The sequence below is a fragment of the Microcaecilia unicolor genome, chromosome 1 (assembly GCF_901765095.1).
Source record: "Microcaecilia unicolor chromosome 1, aMicUni1.1, whole genome shotgun sequence".
NCBI classification, from domain to species: domain Eukaryota; kingdom Metazoa; phylum Chordata; class Amphibia; order Gymnophiona; family Siphonopidae; genus Microcaecilia; species Microcaecilia unicolor.
Window position 1 is genome coordinate 720,563,887 of NC_044031.1, and position 20,054 is coordinate 720,583,940.

At 42.2% G+C, this 20,054-nt stretch overlaps 1 protein-coding gene across 1 annotated transcript in view; it reads left to right on the forward strand.

The window, feature by feature from the left end:
* Positions 1-20,054, forward strand: part of FGF7 (fibroblast growth factor 7) — a 165,855-nt gene that overhangs the window by 132,640 nt on the left and 13,161 nt on the right. The window contains exon 3 of the mRNA XM_030189570.1: positions 14,636-14,739. Within this exon, the coding sequence (XP_030045430.1) occupies positions 14,636-14,739 (104 nt within the window). The remainder of the gene's footprint in view (positions 1-14,635; positions 14,740-20,054) is intronic.

Below are 20,054 nucleotides of genomic sequence, written 5' to 3' on the forward strand. Positions count from 1 at the left end.
AGTGTATTGATTTTGATATAATGGGGGAATACATGAAGAAGGAGCTATTGGCGTGGGAAGGCATAGGAGAATTGGAAAAACAGTGGTCCAAGCTAAAGACTGCTATAAATATGGTGACTGATCTTTTTGTGAGGAAAGAAAACAAAAACAAGAGAAGCAGGAAGCCTATATGGTTCTCCAAACAAGTAGCTGAAAAAATAAGAGCAAAAGAGGCTTTCTTCAAGAAACACAAAAGAACGCAACGAGAGGATCACGGAAAAGATTATTGGATTAAACTCAAAGAAGCGAAGAGGGAAATATGGCTAGCGAAAGCACAAGCGGAAGAAAAAATGGCTAAAGATGTAAAGAGAGGTGACAAGACCCTTTTCAGTTATATTGGAGAAAGGAGAAGAGATAGGAATGGAATTGCGAAATTGAACGATAATGAGAATGGCTATGTGGAGAGTGATGAAGATAAAGCGAATGTGCTAAACAATTATTTCTCTTCGGTGTTCACGGAGGAAAATCCTGGAGAAGGCAGTTGGCTGCCGAGGGAACATCTGGGAATGGAGTGGATACTGTGCCGTTTACGGAAGAAAGAGTCTATAAACAGCTGAAGAATCTGAAGGTGGACAAAGTTATGGGGCCGGATGGGATACATCCCAGGATACTGAAGGAGGTCAGAGAGGTCCTGGTAGGACCTCTTAAAGATTTATTTAATAGATCTTTAGAAACGGGAGAGGTTCCGCGAGATTGGAGACGAGCGGATGTGGTCCCTCATCACAAAAGTAGAGACAGGGAAGAAGTGGGAAACTACAGACCGGTAAGTCTCACGTTGGTGGTACAAAAAATAATGGGGTCGCTGCTGAAAGAAAGGATAGTTAACTTTCTAGAAGCTCAGACCAATTGCATTATAAAAAGATAAAAATTATATTGTTTACCCAAGGTATAGTATGAAGTTAAAATTTAATGCCAAGAAGTGTAGAATGATGCACTTGGGGTGCAGAAACCCAAAAGAGAGATTAGTAAGCTCGACTCAGGAGAGAGACCTTGGGCTGTTGGTGTCTGAGGATCTAAAGGTGAAGAAATAATGCGACAAAGCGACAGCCATGGCCAGAAAGATGCTAGGCTGCATAGAGAGTGGCATAACCAGCAGAAGAAAGGCGGTGTTGATGCCCCTCTACAAGTCGTTGGTGAGGCCTCACTTGGAGTATTGTGTTCAGTTTTGGAAGCCGTATCTTGCTAAAGATATAAAAAGACTGGAAGCGGTGGAAAGAAAAGCTACAAAAATGGTATGGGATTTGTGTTGCAAACCGTACGAGGAGAGACTTGCTGACCTGAACATGTATACCTTGGAGGAAAGGAGAAACAGGGGTGATATAATACAGACGTTCAAATATCTGAATGGTATTAATCTGCAAACGAATCTTTTCTGGAGACAGGAAGGCGGTAGAACTAGAGGACATGAATTGAGGTTGAAGAGGGGCAGACTCAGGACTAATGTCAGGAAGTATTTTTTCACGGAAAGGGTGTGGGATATGTGGAATGCCCTACCGCGGGAGGTGGTGGAGATGAAAACGGTAATGGAATTCAAACACAAAGGAATCCTGTTTAGAAGAAATGGTTCCATGGAATCTTAGTGGAGATTGGGTGGCGACGCCAGTAATTGGGAAACAAAACAGGAACTGGGCAGACTTCTACAGTCTAAGCCCTGATCGTGACTGAATAGATAGGGATGGGCTGGAGTGTAAATTTTAAGGGGCTTCGATTTTAGCTTCAGAACTTAGTACAAGAACAGTACTGGGCAGACTTCTATGGTCTGTGCCCTGAGAAAGGAAAGGACAAATCAAACTCAGGTATACATACAAAGTAACACATACCATGTAAAATGAGTTTATCTTAATGGACAGGCTGGTTGGACCGTTCAAGTCTTTATCTGCTGTCATTTACTATGTTACTATGTTACATGCCTCTGCCGATTAGCCTGTTTATAGAATTGCCGTATGTTTTTAAATGTAGTTGCATATGCAAAAGAGTTTGTTGTAATAAATAGCGTAGTATATACATTAAGATATTTGAAAGAAAAATATGGAGGAGGAAAAGTCAGAGGTCATGGTTTTCTGATTGGAAATTGATTATTACTTAAAGAGATGCCTCATAGGAAAGTGTTAACTGAAAAGAAACTTTCAGGGGTTTTGCTATGTATTTTCATACATTTAGACTATTTTGCATGACTAATCCATCTTTTCCCCAAATTTACCATGCCAAAAAACTGTTTACCAGTAATGCATCTAAAATATGCAATGAAAAACCTTCATTTAATGAATGGAGCAGCTAGTGGAAATATCACTATATTATAATTTCCCGTGGATAATGTAAACATTATACAAAACTAAGAATTAGCATTAAAAATAAAGGAATGTAACACAACAAATTATTTTCAATATATACAGAAAGCAAGGAAACAAAGCTATGATTGATACGTTCTTTCAGTGCAAGCTAATATGCCTACAATAAGTATCTTGTATACTTTCATCTGATTTTTGGCATCAGATATGCCATAGTTATGAAAATGTTACACACATTTGTGTTATATTTTTCCAGACTGTAAAACTAAGAGCTATCAAAGGGATATAATAAGAATAAGCTTTGCTATGAACAGTTACCACTGACTCTGCTTCTAATATAGTCTAATTCCTCCAAAAATGTATTTAGTAAACAGAAACATCCTTCTTGCAAATATATAATACCACTAAGTATACTTGTAAGTCAAACTTGCCCACTAAGGACACTGAGTCCTGCTTTTTTCAGTTCCCAGCTCTAAGCATGATGGGACTGGTAGAATTGTTTCTTGTATTGAGATATGTGATATTATAAATCCAACTAAACTTAGGACCCTGTTTACTAATGTGCACTAGCAATTTTAGTGTGCGATATGTGCGCTAACACTAGATGGGTGTCAATAGCATAGAGTGTGCTAATTTTTAGCACATGCTAAAAATGCTAGCGTGCCTATAGCATGGCTCAGTAAACAGGACCCTTAGAGAAAGGAGCAGGAAAATGAAGAGCAGTCATGATGTCTTGAAGTTAGTTTCTGGATTTCACAAAGTAGAATAGATATTGGGATTGATATTCAATGGTGCAGGTGCCACAAAAAGATAAATGGATGATTTATCTGTTTATGCCTAATATTCAGCCAGATATGTGCTTATCTCAGACCCGCTGAATATTGTGGGTTAAAAATATCTGGACACCTTATCCATATATCTCAATGAGCAAGTGATATGTTAAATCTGATGCATGCTGTGAGAAGCAATGGGAGATTGAAGAAAGAACTATTGATGAAAGTTTTAGTAGCAGTCCTGTGAGGATTTGGAGTCAAGCTGTGAAGAAAGCTTTTTGTTGTGCCTGCTGTGGAAGAGAACAGTGACTGAGCAAGGGGCTGGTCTTTAAAAGACATAAGAAAGACAAGATCTGATAAAATAAGATGGACTTAAAAGACTGGCAAGAAGTGAATTGTGTAAACATGTTAATGAAGTTAGAACTTTAATGACTCAGTGTGCAGGAGAAAGGTTAAACAGTAGCTTTGTTATTTAGATATTTGTGAATCAAAAGTGACACATTCACTCCCTGTACTACAATGTTGTAGAACTGTTTATGTATTTTATGGGAATAGTGTGAGTGGATGAATGTTTGGATATTTGGGGGGATTTTAGGCAATAATTGCTAGATAATGTGGTATACTGAATATGTAATAAAGATTGAAATAATTGGCAACGGTTGTTAATTAGATTTTATCTTAGGTTTGGGATATCTGCAACCAAGATAGCCATTTGAAATTATCTGGATGGACACAGAATATCACACCACTATCTGGAAACCCTTTAGCCCTATCACCAGAACACTCCCACAACTTCTTCTGTAATACAGATAAATTCTGGCTAGATATCAAGTTGTCCAGCTAAAATGTATCCATATGACAGCAAGATAATCTTGAAACAAAAGAACTTATGCAGTTAGCACCTGAAGCTAACTGCATAAATCCTTTTCAATAATAACCCCATTACTTCTGAAGTTAATAGGATCTGTCCTTAATTATAATATTATATAGCACCATGCTGGTCTGTATCATTTGTTAAGAAACTACTACTATCACTCCTTATTCATAATGATGCTAGTGTGGTGTTGTGATCAAAAAATGATTAAAATGTAATTGAAAAAATTGCCTCAGGTGCCCAGGGAACCTATACATAAGATTCCACTGTATTGGCTAACATCACAGGCCCTACCACCATCCAAAAAAAACCACAATAATCAAAAAAACTCCCCTATAAACCCAAAATTGGGGAGAAAAAATATTGTGGTCAAAAAACGGAATGTGGAAAACATATCAATTAACAAAATTCTGATCAAACCACCCACACTGAACATCAATGAATAATAATGGAACTTGTGAAAAACACAACAATCCACTCGCTTAGCTCAAACACGCTAACTGACTCTAAACACTCAGAAGTTCAATAACTACACTATTCTTAATTCTCAGAATACAGATAACCAGTATAGAGCCTCAATAATCACATTGTGAGCAACAACTGTTGTCTTCAGACTTATCTGAGTGACTCCTTGTAACACCTTCCTTCTCGTGTAGTCCCCAGTGCATGAATGAGCAAAGTCCGTACTTCAATGGTGGATTACTTTCAATGGAGGATTGCATGCAATCATCCAATTCAATCGTTGTACATCCTCAAAAAAATGTTTTATGGGTTAATACTTCCAAACTCGCAATGTCTCTTTTAATTTCTCGACAGCAAGGGACCCTATTGTTTCGCTACTTCATCAGGAGAAATACAATGAACCAAAAAATTGCTTCTCATTGCAATCCATCGCGAACCATACAAGAAATGTGACTTCTGGTTACATTTTTGCATGGTGACAGCACAACAGTATTTGCATTATTTATTGCATTTGTATCCCACATTTTCCCACCTTTTTGCAGGCTCAATGTGGCTTAGAATACATCATGATTAGTGGAAATACATAAGAAAATAGACATTTCGAATTGTAGAAAGATCTTGAGTAACATGATGATGATAAAACAAGGTAGTAGTTTAACAAGCAAATATTGTAATACTGTTTCTAGGTTTCTGTGTAGGAGTTGATCTTTGTGGCATGCCTTGTCAAAGAGATGAGTCTTCAAATGTTTGCGGAAGTTAGTTAGTTCATAGATCGTTTTCAAGTTACGCGGCAGCACATTCCAGAATTGTGTGCTCAAGTAGGAAAAGGTTGAAGCATGCATTAGTTTATATTTTAGGCCTTTACAGTTGGGGAAGTGAAGATTAAGGAAAGTGCGAGATGATTTTTTAGCATTCCTGGGTGGTAAGTCTGACATGTATCAGGTCTGACATGTAGGCTGGGGCATCTCCGTGAATGATTTTGTGAATTAGGGTACATATTTTGAGCGTGATGCGTTCTTTAAGTGGAAGCCAATATAGCTTTTCTCGTAGGGGCTTAGCGCTTTCATATTTTGTTTTGCCGAATATGAGCCTAGCTGTTTTGAGCTGTTTGAAGTTTCTTGATTATTTGCTCTTTGCAGCCAGCGTAGAGTGCGTTGCAGTAGTCAAGATGACTGAGTACCATTGATTTTACCAGGTTGCGGAAGACAGTCCTTGGGAAGTAAGGTCTTACTCTTTTTAATTTCCACATTGAGTGAAACATCTTCTTGGTTGTGTTTTTCGCATGGTTCTCAAGTGTTAGGTGTCGGTCAATGGTAACTCCAAAAATTTTTAGGGTGTCCGAAATTGGAAGACTCAGTGTTGGTGTGTTAATGGTGGTGAATTTGTTCGTATTATGTTGAGAGGTGAGTATTAGGCATTGGGTTTTTTCTGCGAGGAGTTTCAACTGAAATGCATCCGCCCATGAATGCATGATATGTAGGCTTTGGTTGATGTCCTTGGAGATTTCCGTCAAGTCTTGTTTAAATGGGATGTAGATCGTTATGTCGTCTGCGTATATATATGGGTTGAGGTTTTGGTTTGATAGTAGTTTGGCCAAGGGTACATTTATGCAGATGACATAACAATCTACACCCCATTCAAACAAGACCTAAAAGAAATTTCCAATGACATCAACCAAAGTGTCAATATCATGCATTCCTGGGTGGCGGCATTTTGGCTAAAACTCAATGCAGAAAAAACCCAGTGCCTAATACTCACCTCCCAACACAACAAGAAAGAATTTACCGCCATTAACACACCTACTCTAAACCTTCCTATTTCAGAAACCCTAAAAATTCTTGGAGTCACCATTGATCGACACTAACACTAGAGAACCACGCGAAAAACACAACCAAGAAGATGTTCCACTCAATGTGGAAATTAAAAAGAATAAGACCTTTCTTCCCAAGGAGTGTTTTCCGCAACCTGGTACAATCAATGGTGCTCAGTCATCTAGACTATTGCAAGGCACTATTTGCCGGCTGCAAAGAACAAATAATCAAGAAACTCCAGACAGCTCAGAACACTGCAGCTAGACTCATATTTGGCAAACCAAAATTTGAAAGAGCCAAGCCCTTATGAGAAAAATTACACTGGCTCCCACTTAAGGAACGTATCACGTTCAAAATATGCTCACTAGTTCACAAAATTATCCATGGAGACGCACCAGCTTATATGTCTGACCTGATAGACCTACCACCTAGGAATGCCAAAAGATCATCCCGCACATTCCTTGATCTGCACTTCCCCAGCTGCAAAGGAATGAAATACAAACTAATGCATGCATCAAACTTTAGCTACCTGAGCACACAGTTATGGAACGCACTGCCGCGCAGCTTAAAATCATCTACGAAAGAATGAACGTCCGCATATCACTGAAGACCCATCTCTTTAATAAAGCATACCACAAAGATCAACCAATGTGAATATGCACAACTCGCCTATCTATGTTTAGAACTGTTTCTCAAATATCTGCTTGTATACTATAACTTTGTTTAATTATCATCATGATGACCAATACTTTGTAATACTAAATGTTTATTTACTAACATTCTTCCACTACTCATGATGTATTGTAAGCCACTTTAAGCCTGCAAAGAGGTGGGATAAGGTGGGATACAAATGCAATAAATAATAATAATACTCAATAAATTGAATAAGGTCGGTGAGAGGAGGGATCCCTGTGGAACTCCGCATTCAGGTATCCATTTGGCTGATGTAGTCGAATTAGATGTAACTTGGTATGATCGTGTGGTTAGGAACCCCTTGAACCAATTGAGAACGTTGCCTCCAATTCTGAAGTACTCGAGGATATGTATTATTATTCCATGATCAACCATGTCAAAGGCACTAGACATGTCAAATTGTAGTAGTAGTATGTTCTTGCCAGTTGCAATCATTTGTTTGAATTTGTTCATGAGAGTGACTAGTACTGTTTATTGTAATGTTATTGTAATGTTACCCATTTAAAATTAAATACATGGCCAGGACTGCCCAAAGGTTTAGTGGCAATGCACTGCAAAATGCAGTGATTGTTTTGTGCTCCTGGCTCCATGTGGGCAATCATTTATCTTCCCCCCCTCACCCCCAACAAGATGCTGCAGCAGCAACACTACTGATTATGTAAAACAGGTGATTCAGATAGCAAGATGGCTGCCCATATACAATTGCTTGCTCTGCCTACTGGTAAATCCACCTTTTCTCAGAAGGCAAAATAGAGTTCAGATCTTGTATCCTGACTAGGGTTTTAGGACTACAAAGGAAGAACTCACATCCTTCAAAGGGTGAAGTTGCAAGCTTTTGGGCCTTACAGCACAACACCTACCAAGCTATTTAAGGTATATTTGGATAAACAAAGGCATAAGAAGCACAACTAATCACAGAAAAACAGCCTTCTCAAGTTTTTCTGAACACATTGGATGAAAATTTGTAATGCTTTGAAGCTCATTTTCAAAGCACAAAGACTTACAAACAGTGGCGTAGCCAGAAGGCAATTTTTGGGTGGGCCAACAGTTCAGATGGGTGGGCACCAGGGTTGCCAACTTTTTGAAATTCAAAAACTTGCCACCTGATGCCCCACCCCATGCTCCACCTCTATCCCACTCCCAATAACTTCAATGAGGGTAGCAGGGTAGGCTTCAGTGACTGCAGGCCACATTGAGGGCTAGGGGGTAATACAAGAAATTGCACTCTTCAGCCTCCATTGAGCCTCGGTCCCCTAACACACATCCTTAGCCTATATAGCAAGACCAAACACTTTTCAGCATATCTCTCCAGTTACATGCTGTAGAAATGATACCAGAAAGTATAGTCTAGTATTAAATTCTGCAAATAAATTCTGCATCCACAGAACCCCCAGGCTTTCCCCCAATTACTCACCGTAATCTCAACAGCCACTATATAGAACCTCCAAACTAGAACCTCTCATAGGAAGAGCTCAATCCCTTGGTACAACGAAGAACTGAAAGAACTAAAAACACAGGTTAGAAGGCTAGAAAGAGCCTGGAGCAAAAAAAAAAAAGACGAACACACACTCAAAGAGTGGAAACAACTACAAAGAAAATACAAATACAAAATCAGACAAACCAAAAGAACGCACTACAGAACCATAATAGGACCAAATTACAAAGACACCCATAAACTCTTCTCACTTATAAATAATCTCCTAAACACCACACAGGTCACTTCAAATAGCATAGAAACCCCATCGGCAACCAACCTAGCGATATATTTCAAGGAAAAAATCATAAAGCTCCGACGCATGATACCAAGCAATACCACTGAGTACACAAGCATTCTTGAATGCCTAGACCCAAAGCCTGGGGAATATCCAGCCGATCGATCATGGACCAACTTCAACCTGATCTCAGCAGACGAACTTACACACTGGCTTGGAAAATATGCCAAATCTCAATGTAAACTTGACATCTGCCCTACCAGCTTACTAAAAGCCGCCCCCAAATGATTCACAAAAGACCTCACGAACCAAGTAAACTACAGACTCCTCAATGGTCTCTTCCCCACGGACAAAGGAAATATCCTTCTCACCCCATTGCCAAAAGATCCCAAGAAAAGCACTATGGACCTAACCAACTACCGACCAGTTGCTTTGATCCCACTCATAACAAAACTGATGGAAGGCATAGTGATGCAACAACTCACGGAATACCTGACTAAACACTCAATTCTACATGAGTCCCAATCAGGATTTAGATCAAATCATAGCACTGAAACAGCACTAGTATCTGCAATGAATTCGTTCAAGAAAACAATTGCAACCGGCAAGAACATACTCGTACTACAATTTGACATGTCCAGTGCTTTCGACATGGTAGATCATGGAATACTACTACACCTGCTAGAATACTTTGGAATCGGAGGCCCAGTTCTCAAGTGGTTCAAAGGATTCCTTACCACCAGATCCTACCAAGTAACAACGAATAATGATAGATCACCACCTTGGACACCGGAATGTGGAGTTCCTCAGGGATCCCCCCTTTCGCTAACTATCTTCAACCTTATGATGATACCACTAGCCAAACTTCTAGCCAATCAGAACCTTAACCCCTACATATACGCAAACGATGTCACAATCCACATCCTGTTCAAAAGTAACCTAAACGAAATAACCAACGAGATCAACCAGAGCCTCCAAATCATGCACTCCTGGGCGGACTCATTCCAGTTAAAATTGAACGCAGAAAAAACTCAATGTCTAGTTCTCACCTCCCAATACAATACAAACAACTACCCTACCATAACCACACCATACTGCACTCTCCCTATCTCAGAGAAACTGAGAATACAACGAAAAAAATGTTCTACACGATGTGGAAACTCAAGAGAATAAAACCTTTTTTCCCAAGAAACATCTTCCGCACCCTAGTACAATCATTAGTAATAAGTCACCTGGACTACTGTAACACTTTGTATGCAGGCTGTAAAGAACAGACCATTAAAAAACTCCAAACAGCACAAAACACCGCAGCCAGACTCATCTTTGGCAAAACTAAATTTGAAAAAGCAAAACCGCTAAGAGAGAAACTACACTGGCTACCACTCAAGGAACGAATCGAGTTCAAGATCTGCACAACCGTCCACAAAATCATCCACGCAGACGCCCCTCTCTATATGTTAAACCTAGTGGACCTACCACCTAGAAACGTCAAAAGATTGGCCCACAAATTCCTCAATTTGAACTTCCCCAGCTGCAAAGGAATTAAATACAAACAGTCAGCTGCAAAGGAATTAAATACAAACAGTCATACGCTACTACTTTTGAGTACAAAAGCACACAGATCTGGAACGCACTACTCATGGCCCTGAAAAAAATGGACAACTTAACCAGCTTTCGCAAATCTTTGAAGACACATCTCTTCAAAAAAGCCTACTAAGGACATCCTCACTAACTATTCCCCAAATTACTCAGATGCATCTAAAACACCTCTTACAACACCTACCTAGCACCTACATCTAAATTACCTACCTTTGCTTATTATCGACTATCTAAGATCATGTAATGACTACATCATAACAACACTCTGTAAGCCACATTGAGCCTGCAAAAAGGTGGGATAACGTGGGATACAAATGCAATAAATAAATAAAATAAATAAATAAATAGTAAATAAAACCATCTTTAAAATAAAATGTCACTCATAACCTAGAGCAAATCTACAATGCCAGCACTAACTTCCAAAACAAGGATCCTACCTATGAAAAAGGTATTGCCTTACATATTACAGAGGAGCCCTAAAATATCAATACATCTATTGGGAAAACTGAACAAACCAAACTTACTACAGAAGTCTACATAGAAAATTCATGCTAATAGAATACCTCGATCACACACATGGAACAAAAATGCTAAATATAGAATAACTGACTACAAATTATAGAAATAACCAAAACCCCAGGAAGCCAGACCTTGCATGCAATACAATACCAGAAAAACAGAAAGAAATGCATTTCCTCCTGTGCAAAATATAAAGATAGTGCGTGACAGGGATGGTGTTAGAGGAGTGCAACTGGAGCAATTGCTGTTGGTCCCCTGGCCAGAGAGAACCACAATCATGATGGAAGCTAAAGGCAGTGCAGCCTAGTGATGGGTTTTGGGGTTCCCTCCCAAATTAATGGCCTGGGCTCCAGCCATGTCTAACACCAGCTCTGGCAAGATGTATATTCCAAATCTGACATATTCTAATCAGAAAACAGAAAATAAAATTATTTTTCTACCTTTTGTTGTCTGGCTATTTTATTTTTCAAATCAGCTTGGTCCTAAGTCTCTGGTTTCTTCTTTCCTCTGTCTTAACTCACTCACCAGAGTCTCCTGTCTATTTGTCAAGTCTTCTCTCTCCATGTCCACCATCCATCCCCATCTCTGTGTCCCCATGGTTCCTTGTTCAATATCTCCACTATGTTCAAATTCCTGCATCCATCAGCCTTTTTCCCTACCCGTGTCCAGCATCATCCCATGTGTCCCTATACCCTCCCATGCCCAGTACCTCCCTTTTGAGTTCCTATTCTTCCCTATGTCTAGTATCTCTCCCCTGTGTCCATATACCCCTTCCTCCCAGTGTCCAGCATAGCCTCTCTATTCCCAAATTCCTCCCCACCCCATATAGCATCTCACATCTGTTTCTGTATTTCCTCTTTCTCCCTCACCCACACCAATGTCTCTCTCTCTTCTGCGATCTCACCTATCCAGCTTATCTCGTTCCAGCTTTTGGCTCTTCCACTGTGAGTTAAAAATTTGTCTCCCTCTTTCTTCATCCCCTTGACCCATCATCTCTCTCCCTTCCCTCTAATCTCTCCCCCTGCTACAGCACCTCTGTTCCTTCCCTCCAGCCTCTCCTGCAGGCCCCCCCCCCCCACAGGTCTAGCACCTCTCTCCCTTCCTTCCAGCTGCCCCCCCCTTGCAGGTCCAGCAACTTCCTTCCTTTCCTCCAGTCCCCAGCCTCTCCCCTTTGTAGGTCCAGCACCTATCTTCCTTCCCTCCATCGTCCTCCCACTATTGCAGGTCCAGCACCTCTCTCTTACCTCCAGCTCCCCCCCCCAAAAAAAAAGTCCAGCACCTCTGTCCCTTGCCTCCAGTCACCTACTCCCCCCTTTTGCAGGTCCAGAACCTCTTCCTTCCTTCCCTCCAGCCAGCCAGCCACCCCCCCCCCCCCCCACACACACTCACACACACACTTTTGCGGGTCCAAAACCCTATCCCTTCCCTCCAGCCAGCCAGCCACCCCCCCCCCCCCCCTTTGCAGGTCCCAAACCTCGCCCCCTTCCCTCCAGCCAGTTAGCCTTCTCCCCCCCCCCCCCCTTGCAGGTCCTGAACCTCTCTCACTTCCCTTCGGCCTCCAGCCCCCCCCAGGTGCAGCCACTGTCTCCCAGCCCGCCACTCTCCCACCCTGCAGGTATAGCCACTCACTCCCAGCCCGCCCCGCAGGTCAGCATTACTCCGTCCTTTTTCCTCCCTCATTCTCACTGCGCTGCTTCTACTTTAAATTAAGGGCACCAGCCGACAGCGAATCACAGACGGAGACCCTCTCCAGGGCCTTCCCTCTGCCGTGATCCACTCTCTCTGTCGCAACTTCCTGTTTCAGAGAGGTCAGATCGTTGCAGAGGGAAGGCTCCACAGTGGTTCTCTGTGAATCGCTGCCAGCTGGCGCCCTTAATTTAAACTACACGCTTCGCGGTGGGGGTGAGGGCGGGAAAAGAAACTTCTTAGCCACCATGATGCCCGATTGCGATCCACTATTTTTAGGTGGGCCTTGGGTGGAAATGGGTGGGCCTGAGCTCACCCAGGCCCACCCGTGGCTACGCCCCTGCTTACAAAGTTACATAGGTTACTATTTAAGTTTGTAATCTTCATGTGCCAATATATTTTTAATCTGGTTAATTCTCAATGCACAGAAAGTCAGACAGATACTTCATTGTGCTATATGCACAGCATTCAGTGGTCTGTTTTTCATCATTTGAAAGTGCTAAGGTTTCTATTCCTTCAACAAGGTGGCACTGGTCAATTTCTTATTAGTGCTCTGAAATGTGCTATTTACCCAAGGTATGTGAAACTGTTCACTTTACAGCAGAGCACTTCCCAAAGGGGATCACAAAATCTGTTTTCAGGGTCATGACCTAGGTGGGCTCTCCATAGATATATCATTATTCTATACCTACAGGGGGTCACAGTTTTATTTGACCAGAGTCATGGGGTCACAGGCACAAAAAGATTGGGATGCCTTGCTTTACAGCATATTGATAAGCAATATGAAGAAAACAAATCTGAAAAAGAATTCACAATCTAAATACAGACCAGGTAGACAGTGACCTGCTAGAAATAGCCAACAGTAATTTAAAAATTGAAATACAGTACATACAATCCAAGGTATGTGCATACATCCCTGCAGACACTGTAGGCAATTTTAAAAGGGAAATAACATAGGTAGCCTCCCTTAGAATAATACTTGTTTTTATCTGCAGGAGGAAAACTCCATGCTTTGAATATACAACTGTATGTGTGATGCTATTTAAATAGCTAAATCATTTTGAAAATTATATTCTCTCTCTTTCATGTATTTTCTCCTTTAATAAATGTAGTCTAGTTTATGTAATGCAAGTATACCACACACACTGTCTCTCACACACTCTATGTCTCACACTGTATCACATTCACTCTCTATGTGTCACACAGTCACTCTCAAACAATCTCTCGGTCTCACAGAGAGTCTGTGTATTGCACACATACTCTCTCACACTCTATCTGTCTCACACACACACACTCCCTCTCTCTCACACACACTGTATCTGTGTGAAACACACTCTATCACACTCACTATGGCTCACATACGCACTCACACACATTCTCTCTCTCACAAACACACTTGCACCCACACTCACTCTCTCTCTCTCTGTCACACACACTCGCACATTCACTCTCTCTCTCTTCTCCCACAAACACTCGCACATTCACTCTCTCTCTCTTCTCCCACAAACACTCGCACATTCACTCTCTCTCTCTCACACATTCACTCGCACACACACTCTCTCAAACATACACACTCCGAAGAAAACCTTGCTAGCGCCCGTTTCATTTGTGTCAGAAACGGGTCTTTTTTACTAGTTTTATATAATATCCATCATAGCTATTTTCATACATTGCAATTCTATACCCTGGCACCTACAAGTATATGCCACTTACATGCATCAAAGGCACCATTAATTGACAGGCGCCTATGTGCACTAGGCACTATTCTATGAGGTGGCATCTAAGTGCCATAGCACCTAACTACAAGGGTAATCTTCACGTGGGTGGAGCATGAGTGGGCCACAGGTGTCTCAGTTACACATATATTTTATAGAATACTATAAACTGCGCAGGTCACTTGGCATACCTAGACGTGCCAACTCTTAAGAGGACGTGCCTTAATAAAGATGCTCCAATGCCAACTTACACTAGTATTCTATAATGGAATCTTGGAGCCAACATACCATTATAGAATTGACACTAAGTGCATGGCATTGGGTACCAAGACTAAGGCACCAATTGCCTAAATTGCTTTTAAGTAAAAATAAAGTCTACTGAAACTGCTTAATAGGAAAGAGCCCTTCTTGGATCAAATAACAACAAATGACCACTTTACAGACATCAAAATTATTCTTTTCAGGTATCCTGGAGATCAGAACGGTGGCAGTTGGAGTAGTGGCAATCAAAGGAGTGGAAAGTGAATACTTTTTAGCTATGAACAAGTCTGGAAAACTCTATGGAAAGGTATTGTTTTGTCTTTACAAATATTCTATGCCAAGAAATTTGTATGATATGCTAGAGTATTAGAAATATAGCAAACACACATTTTATTATAAGGTTGTGTATCTACAGATAAAAATGAAAGCATTAGCTAATCAGATGCCTTCAAATTCCTATGAATGAAACTTAAGGGGCTGTTTACTAAACTGCAGTAAGACTTTGTATTACCACACAAGACAGACACTTATTGCACAGGTATCACATTACATGCAGGATCGGACAGGTGGATGCTCTGGTGCTACATAGCACTGCATGTACTGAAGTGCGAGCCCACTCCAAATGACAAATACATCACAGTCATGGGGGCAACCCCTCCACCCAACATATCCCCCCATCTCATCCCCTCTAAGTATTACATATCCTCCTCAGATCCAATCCCCCCCCAGATGAGAATCATCTCTCTAATCTTATCCCCCTCCCCCCAAAAAGCCCCTCCTCGGATCCAATCCTCCCAACAAGAGAAACCCTCTCTGATCTGACCTTCCTGGCAACTTCTCTCGCTCAACCATAGCATTCATAGGAAGCCCCATCTCTTCTAAAGCTCCTCCCCTAACAGCACCCTGACCTACTCCCACTCCCTGACCCCTCCCCCTCCCCAAGACCCCCTGGAATTTACCTGGAGGACATTCATAGTGGTCTAATGGGACAGGGTAGGAGAGGTCCCCCTCCCCTTCTGACTAAGGGGGCAAAATGGATCACACTGCCCTCTAGTACCACTGGGGGTCAGCCTTCCATAAAAACAGGCCACTCCTCCACACCCATGCACTGATCAATCCTGTGTTAAGCTGCTAGTATAGGTGTTTTGTATTTTTTTAACCACCCTGGCTATTTTAACACACTTTAATCAATATCATGGGCTCATGCTAACATTTAACATGTTGTAAAACCCACGGTAGTTGCTTAAAATAACTTACTAAAAGGTCCCCTTATTTTTATAACAGTGCTTCCTGTTCTGTACCAGCTCAAACAGAACCAGCAATGCTTGTACATAAAAAAGAAAGTTTTATGCTTCATCAACAGTTAAAATATGGAGACCAATCAGGCACACATCATTTAATATAATAATTCGTACCTCCAACGTTCTGAAGCTGACTCCGTAGCAGTGGCAGTGAAGCCGTTGTCACGGTTGTGCCCATGTTTCGTGCTCTCCTTCTTCTCGCCACCTGGTGGCCAGACCTGGTGGCTGCAATGAACTGTCTGGTTATTGTCACCAGTTCCAGATTTCAGCCAAGTCCGGTCCAGATCTTCCAGACTGCCAGACTTGCTCTTTTTGTTTGAACCTGCACAGCTCCCATAGTTGCCTGGTGATTGCTGCATCTGAGCCTCAGCTGCTGCTGGGCTTATTAGCCATTCTGAAATCTTTCTGCTTTGCCTTTGCATCGCCTAAGGCCTGAGGTTTGTTGGGGTGCTGTTTGCACTTCTGCTCAGTCTGGTTCCTTGCCTTGATTCTTGTCTGTTTTAGTCAGTGGGTAGTTAGATTAGGTTGTTGTTTGTTTGCTAGTCCTGTCTCTGGGTTATAGTTTTGTGTTTAGTCTTTGTCTGTTTGTGTCTTTGTGGCTGCTCTGCAGCTTTCAGTTCTGTGTCTTGTTATTCAGTGTTTTGTTTCCTGTTTTAGTGGCTGCTTGCAGCTTTCTGTCTTGTCCTTTAGCTCAGCCTGTCCCTGCCTTGCTGTCCCTGTATATTCCTTTCCCCTCTGACCCTCAGTCCCTGTGCTGCCTTGTTGGGATCCTGTTCCTGCCCTGTCCTATAAGTCTTGCTGGCCGCCTGCAGCCAGGGGTTCAACTCCTGGTGAAAGGTGGCCATGTGTAGGTGAAGCCTAACTGCTTATCAGAGTTCTGCCTTGCCTCCGGTGTGGGGTGGTTTTGCCTGCCACTGCCGCTCCTCGGCAGTGGTCCAAGGGCTCACAACCCAGTTTCCTGCTTGGAAAACGTGACAGCCGTGTAGTAGTGAAGCCCTGTAGTGTTCGTAGGCTTCGTAATCGCTCCGTCCTCCGAGGGCAGGGAAGGTTGCATGGTAACACGACATCAGAAGGAGAAGGGACCAACCACAGGCAATCGCACTCGCTCTCAGTGCCACACCCTCGGAGCCCTCCATCTTCTCATCGCTCGCCGTGTCCCGCCCTCGGAGCCCTCCTGATCTGAAGAAAGAGCCGCCTGACTCAGTTCCTCGCACCGTGTCCCGCCCTCCCGCCCTCGGAGCCCTCCTCCCAGTTGCAACAGTGACCCCCCCTTCAAGCCCCCCGCCACCCCCTCTCAGTTCGGCAGTCCCTTCTGAGTTCACCAGCCCAGCAACGCTGACTTACCCAGTTGGGGTTACGGCGGCCAGCAGCAGCAGTAAACGGCGTGCAGGCTCAGCCCTTCTCTCTCTCTGAGCTCTGGTCCCGCCCTCATTTCCTGTTTCCGCAAGGGTGGGACCAGAGCTCAGAGAGAGAAGGGCCGAGCCTGCACGCCGTTTACCGCTGCTGCTGGCCGCCGTAACCCCGAATGGGTAAGTCAAGATAACTTTTAAATTTGGAGGGAGGGGGCCTGGAACTGGAAGGGAGGAACTACGACCCTTGAACTGTGAGGGAGGGGGGATGACCCTGGAACTTGGAGGGAGGGAGGGAAGGGGGACGACTCTGGAACTCGGAGGGAGGGAGGGAGGGGGGGACGACCCTGGAACTCAGAGGGAGGGAGGGAGGGGGACCCTGGAATTCGGAGGGAGGGAAGGGGACGACAACCCTGGAACTTGGAGGGAGGGGGAGTGAGGGAGGGGGGGCCCTGGCACACAGTCTCATTCTCACACACACACTCTCTCTCTCTCACAGACACACTTACACCCAGTCTCACTCTCTCTCTGTTACACACACACACACACTCGCACATTCACTCTCTCTCTCTCTCTCTCTCACAGTCACTCTCACACACACTCTCTCAAAAACATACACACTCCGAGGAAAACCTTGCTAGCGCCCGTTTCATTTCAATGAGAAACAGGCTTTTTTTAAAAGCTTTTAGTTCATTGTAACAAAGTTTACACTAAAAATATTGTTTATAAAGAAATTTTACAAATGTAACAAAAAAATAATATTCAGAATACAACTTTCTGAAAATGTGTATACTCTATACCTTTTAGAAAAACCTAATCATAAAATTCACTAACAGACAGAAACAAAAGAATACAAGTACATAAAACAATATAGATCTCATTCTGCAGCATGATAGTACTTATAATACACCACTAAAAATTATTGATTACCATCAGAGCACATTTCTCCTAACACTTCCCTTAAAAACATTAATGGGAGAAGGTGATTACCTTGCTAGCGCCCGTTTCATTTCAATGAGAAACAGGCTTTTTTTACTAGTTATAATAATAATTTCCATAGTCCATACGTGACAATATCATGGATAGTTCATATTCCTTGGAGCTTACAGTTTAGTCAAGACAAACAGACAGGACACACAACATAAACAAATAGGAGGCAAGGAGGCATATTTTCAAAGCACTTTGGGAGGCTAAGTTCCATAGGTTTCTATTGAACTTTGGGAGGCTAAGTGCTTTGAAAATGAGCCTCTTTGTGTTCTTGACAGCAAGGCCATGATTAGAAGATTTAAGGTGGCTGGGATTAAATTGATGAGAGGCAATTTATAATTAATTATTGTCATATATGATGTTTAGCATCTGGAAATGAGAACTCTGTTGTTTATGGTTTTGTGATTTATTTGTTGCTGTTTCTTTCATTTTAAATAAACAAATAAAATGGAAAATGAAAAAAAGAAAGAAATGGAAAACACAAAAAAATTCTCCTGGGAATTAAAGCCATCCCCCCCTCTCCCACGTCACTTTTTATCCCACACACTGGTCTTCACTGAGCAAGAAAAGTTTTCATTTGCTTTTTATCCACCAGTGCTGTTTCTCATAATGGCACCAGCTGTCACAAGGCCACTGCTACTTTGAAATTTTGCCAAAGGGCAAAATGATGCCACCCAATTGAAAGGGGGGGGGGGGGGGGGCGGGGGGATTATCAACACAAGCTACTATTGTCAGGTTATTTCAGAACAGGGTCCCATTTTATGCAATGAGAACCTGTGCTAAAATAACACAACTTAACAGTATCCCATATCCATAACCTCCTCCCTCTGTGAATGTTTCAATTTTGTTGTAAATAAAACAGATTCTAAATGGTTATTGCTTCTATTCCACAAAGAGTCATAGATAGGGTAAGAGATGGGGTGTGAGACTTTTTTTTTATTTAAAAGATGCACATTTTTCAGCTGGGTACTCGCTTAAACTTAATTTTTGAAAATTAAATAAAGATGGATGAAATTTCATTTCACAGAAATGCGCATCACTATTGTAGTCAAATTCAGTAATCTTGACAAAACCATGTCCATGCAAAATTACTCCTTATTGTGTTGAGCAAAAAAACTATCAAGGGCCCCTGTTTACTAAGCTGTGCTATAGGCGCGCTAGTATTTTTAGCATTCGCTAAGGCTAGAGACGCCCATAGGAATATATGGGTGTCTCTAGTGTTTAGCGCATGCTAAAAATGCTAGCACACCTAAACAGGGCCCCTAAAATTGTTTGTGAAAAGTGAGGTAAAAATATAAGGCAGTAACTTACTAAAAGGTTCCCTTATTTCTATAACAGTGCTTCCTGTTCTGTACCAGCAGAAACAGAACCAGCAATGTTTGTACATAAAAAAGAAAGTTTTATGCTTCTGGGAATGGAGTGGATATTGCGCCGTTTACGGAAAAAAGAGTTTATAAACAGCTGGAGAATCTGAAGGTGGACAAAGCTATGGGGTTGGATAGGATACATCCCAGGACACTGAGGGAGCTCAGGGAGGTCCTGGCGGGACCTCTTAAAGATTTATTTAACAGATCTTTAGAGACGGGAGAGGTTCCGCGAGATTGGAGACTAGCAGATGTGGTCCCTCTTCACAAAATTGGAGACAGGGAAGAAGTGGGAAACTACAGACCGGTAAGTCTCACGTCGGTGGTAGGAAAAATAATGGAGTTGCTGCTGAAAGAAAGGATAGTTAACTTTCTAGAAGCCAGCATATTACAGGACCCGAGGCAACATGGCTTTACCAAAGGAAAATCCTGCCAAACGAATCTCATTGACTTCTTTGACTGGGTGACCAAAGAACTGGATGAGGGACGTGCGCAAGATGTAATCTACTTGGAATTCAGCAAAGCTTTTGATACGGTCCCCCACAGAAGACTTGTTAACAAGCTGAATGGGCTTAACTTAGGACTGAAAGTGGTGAACTGGATAAGAAACTGGTTGACTGA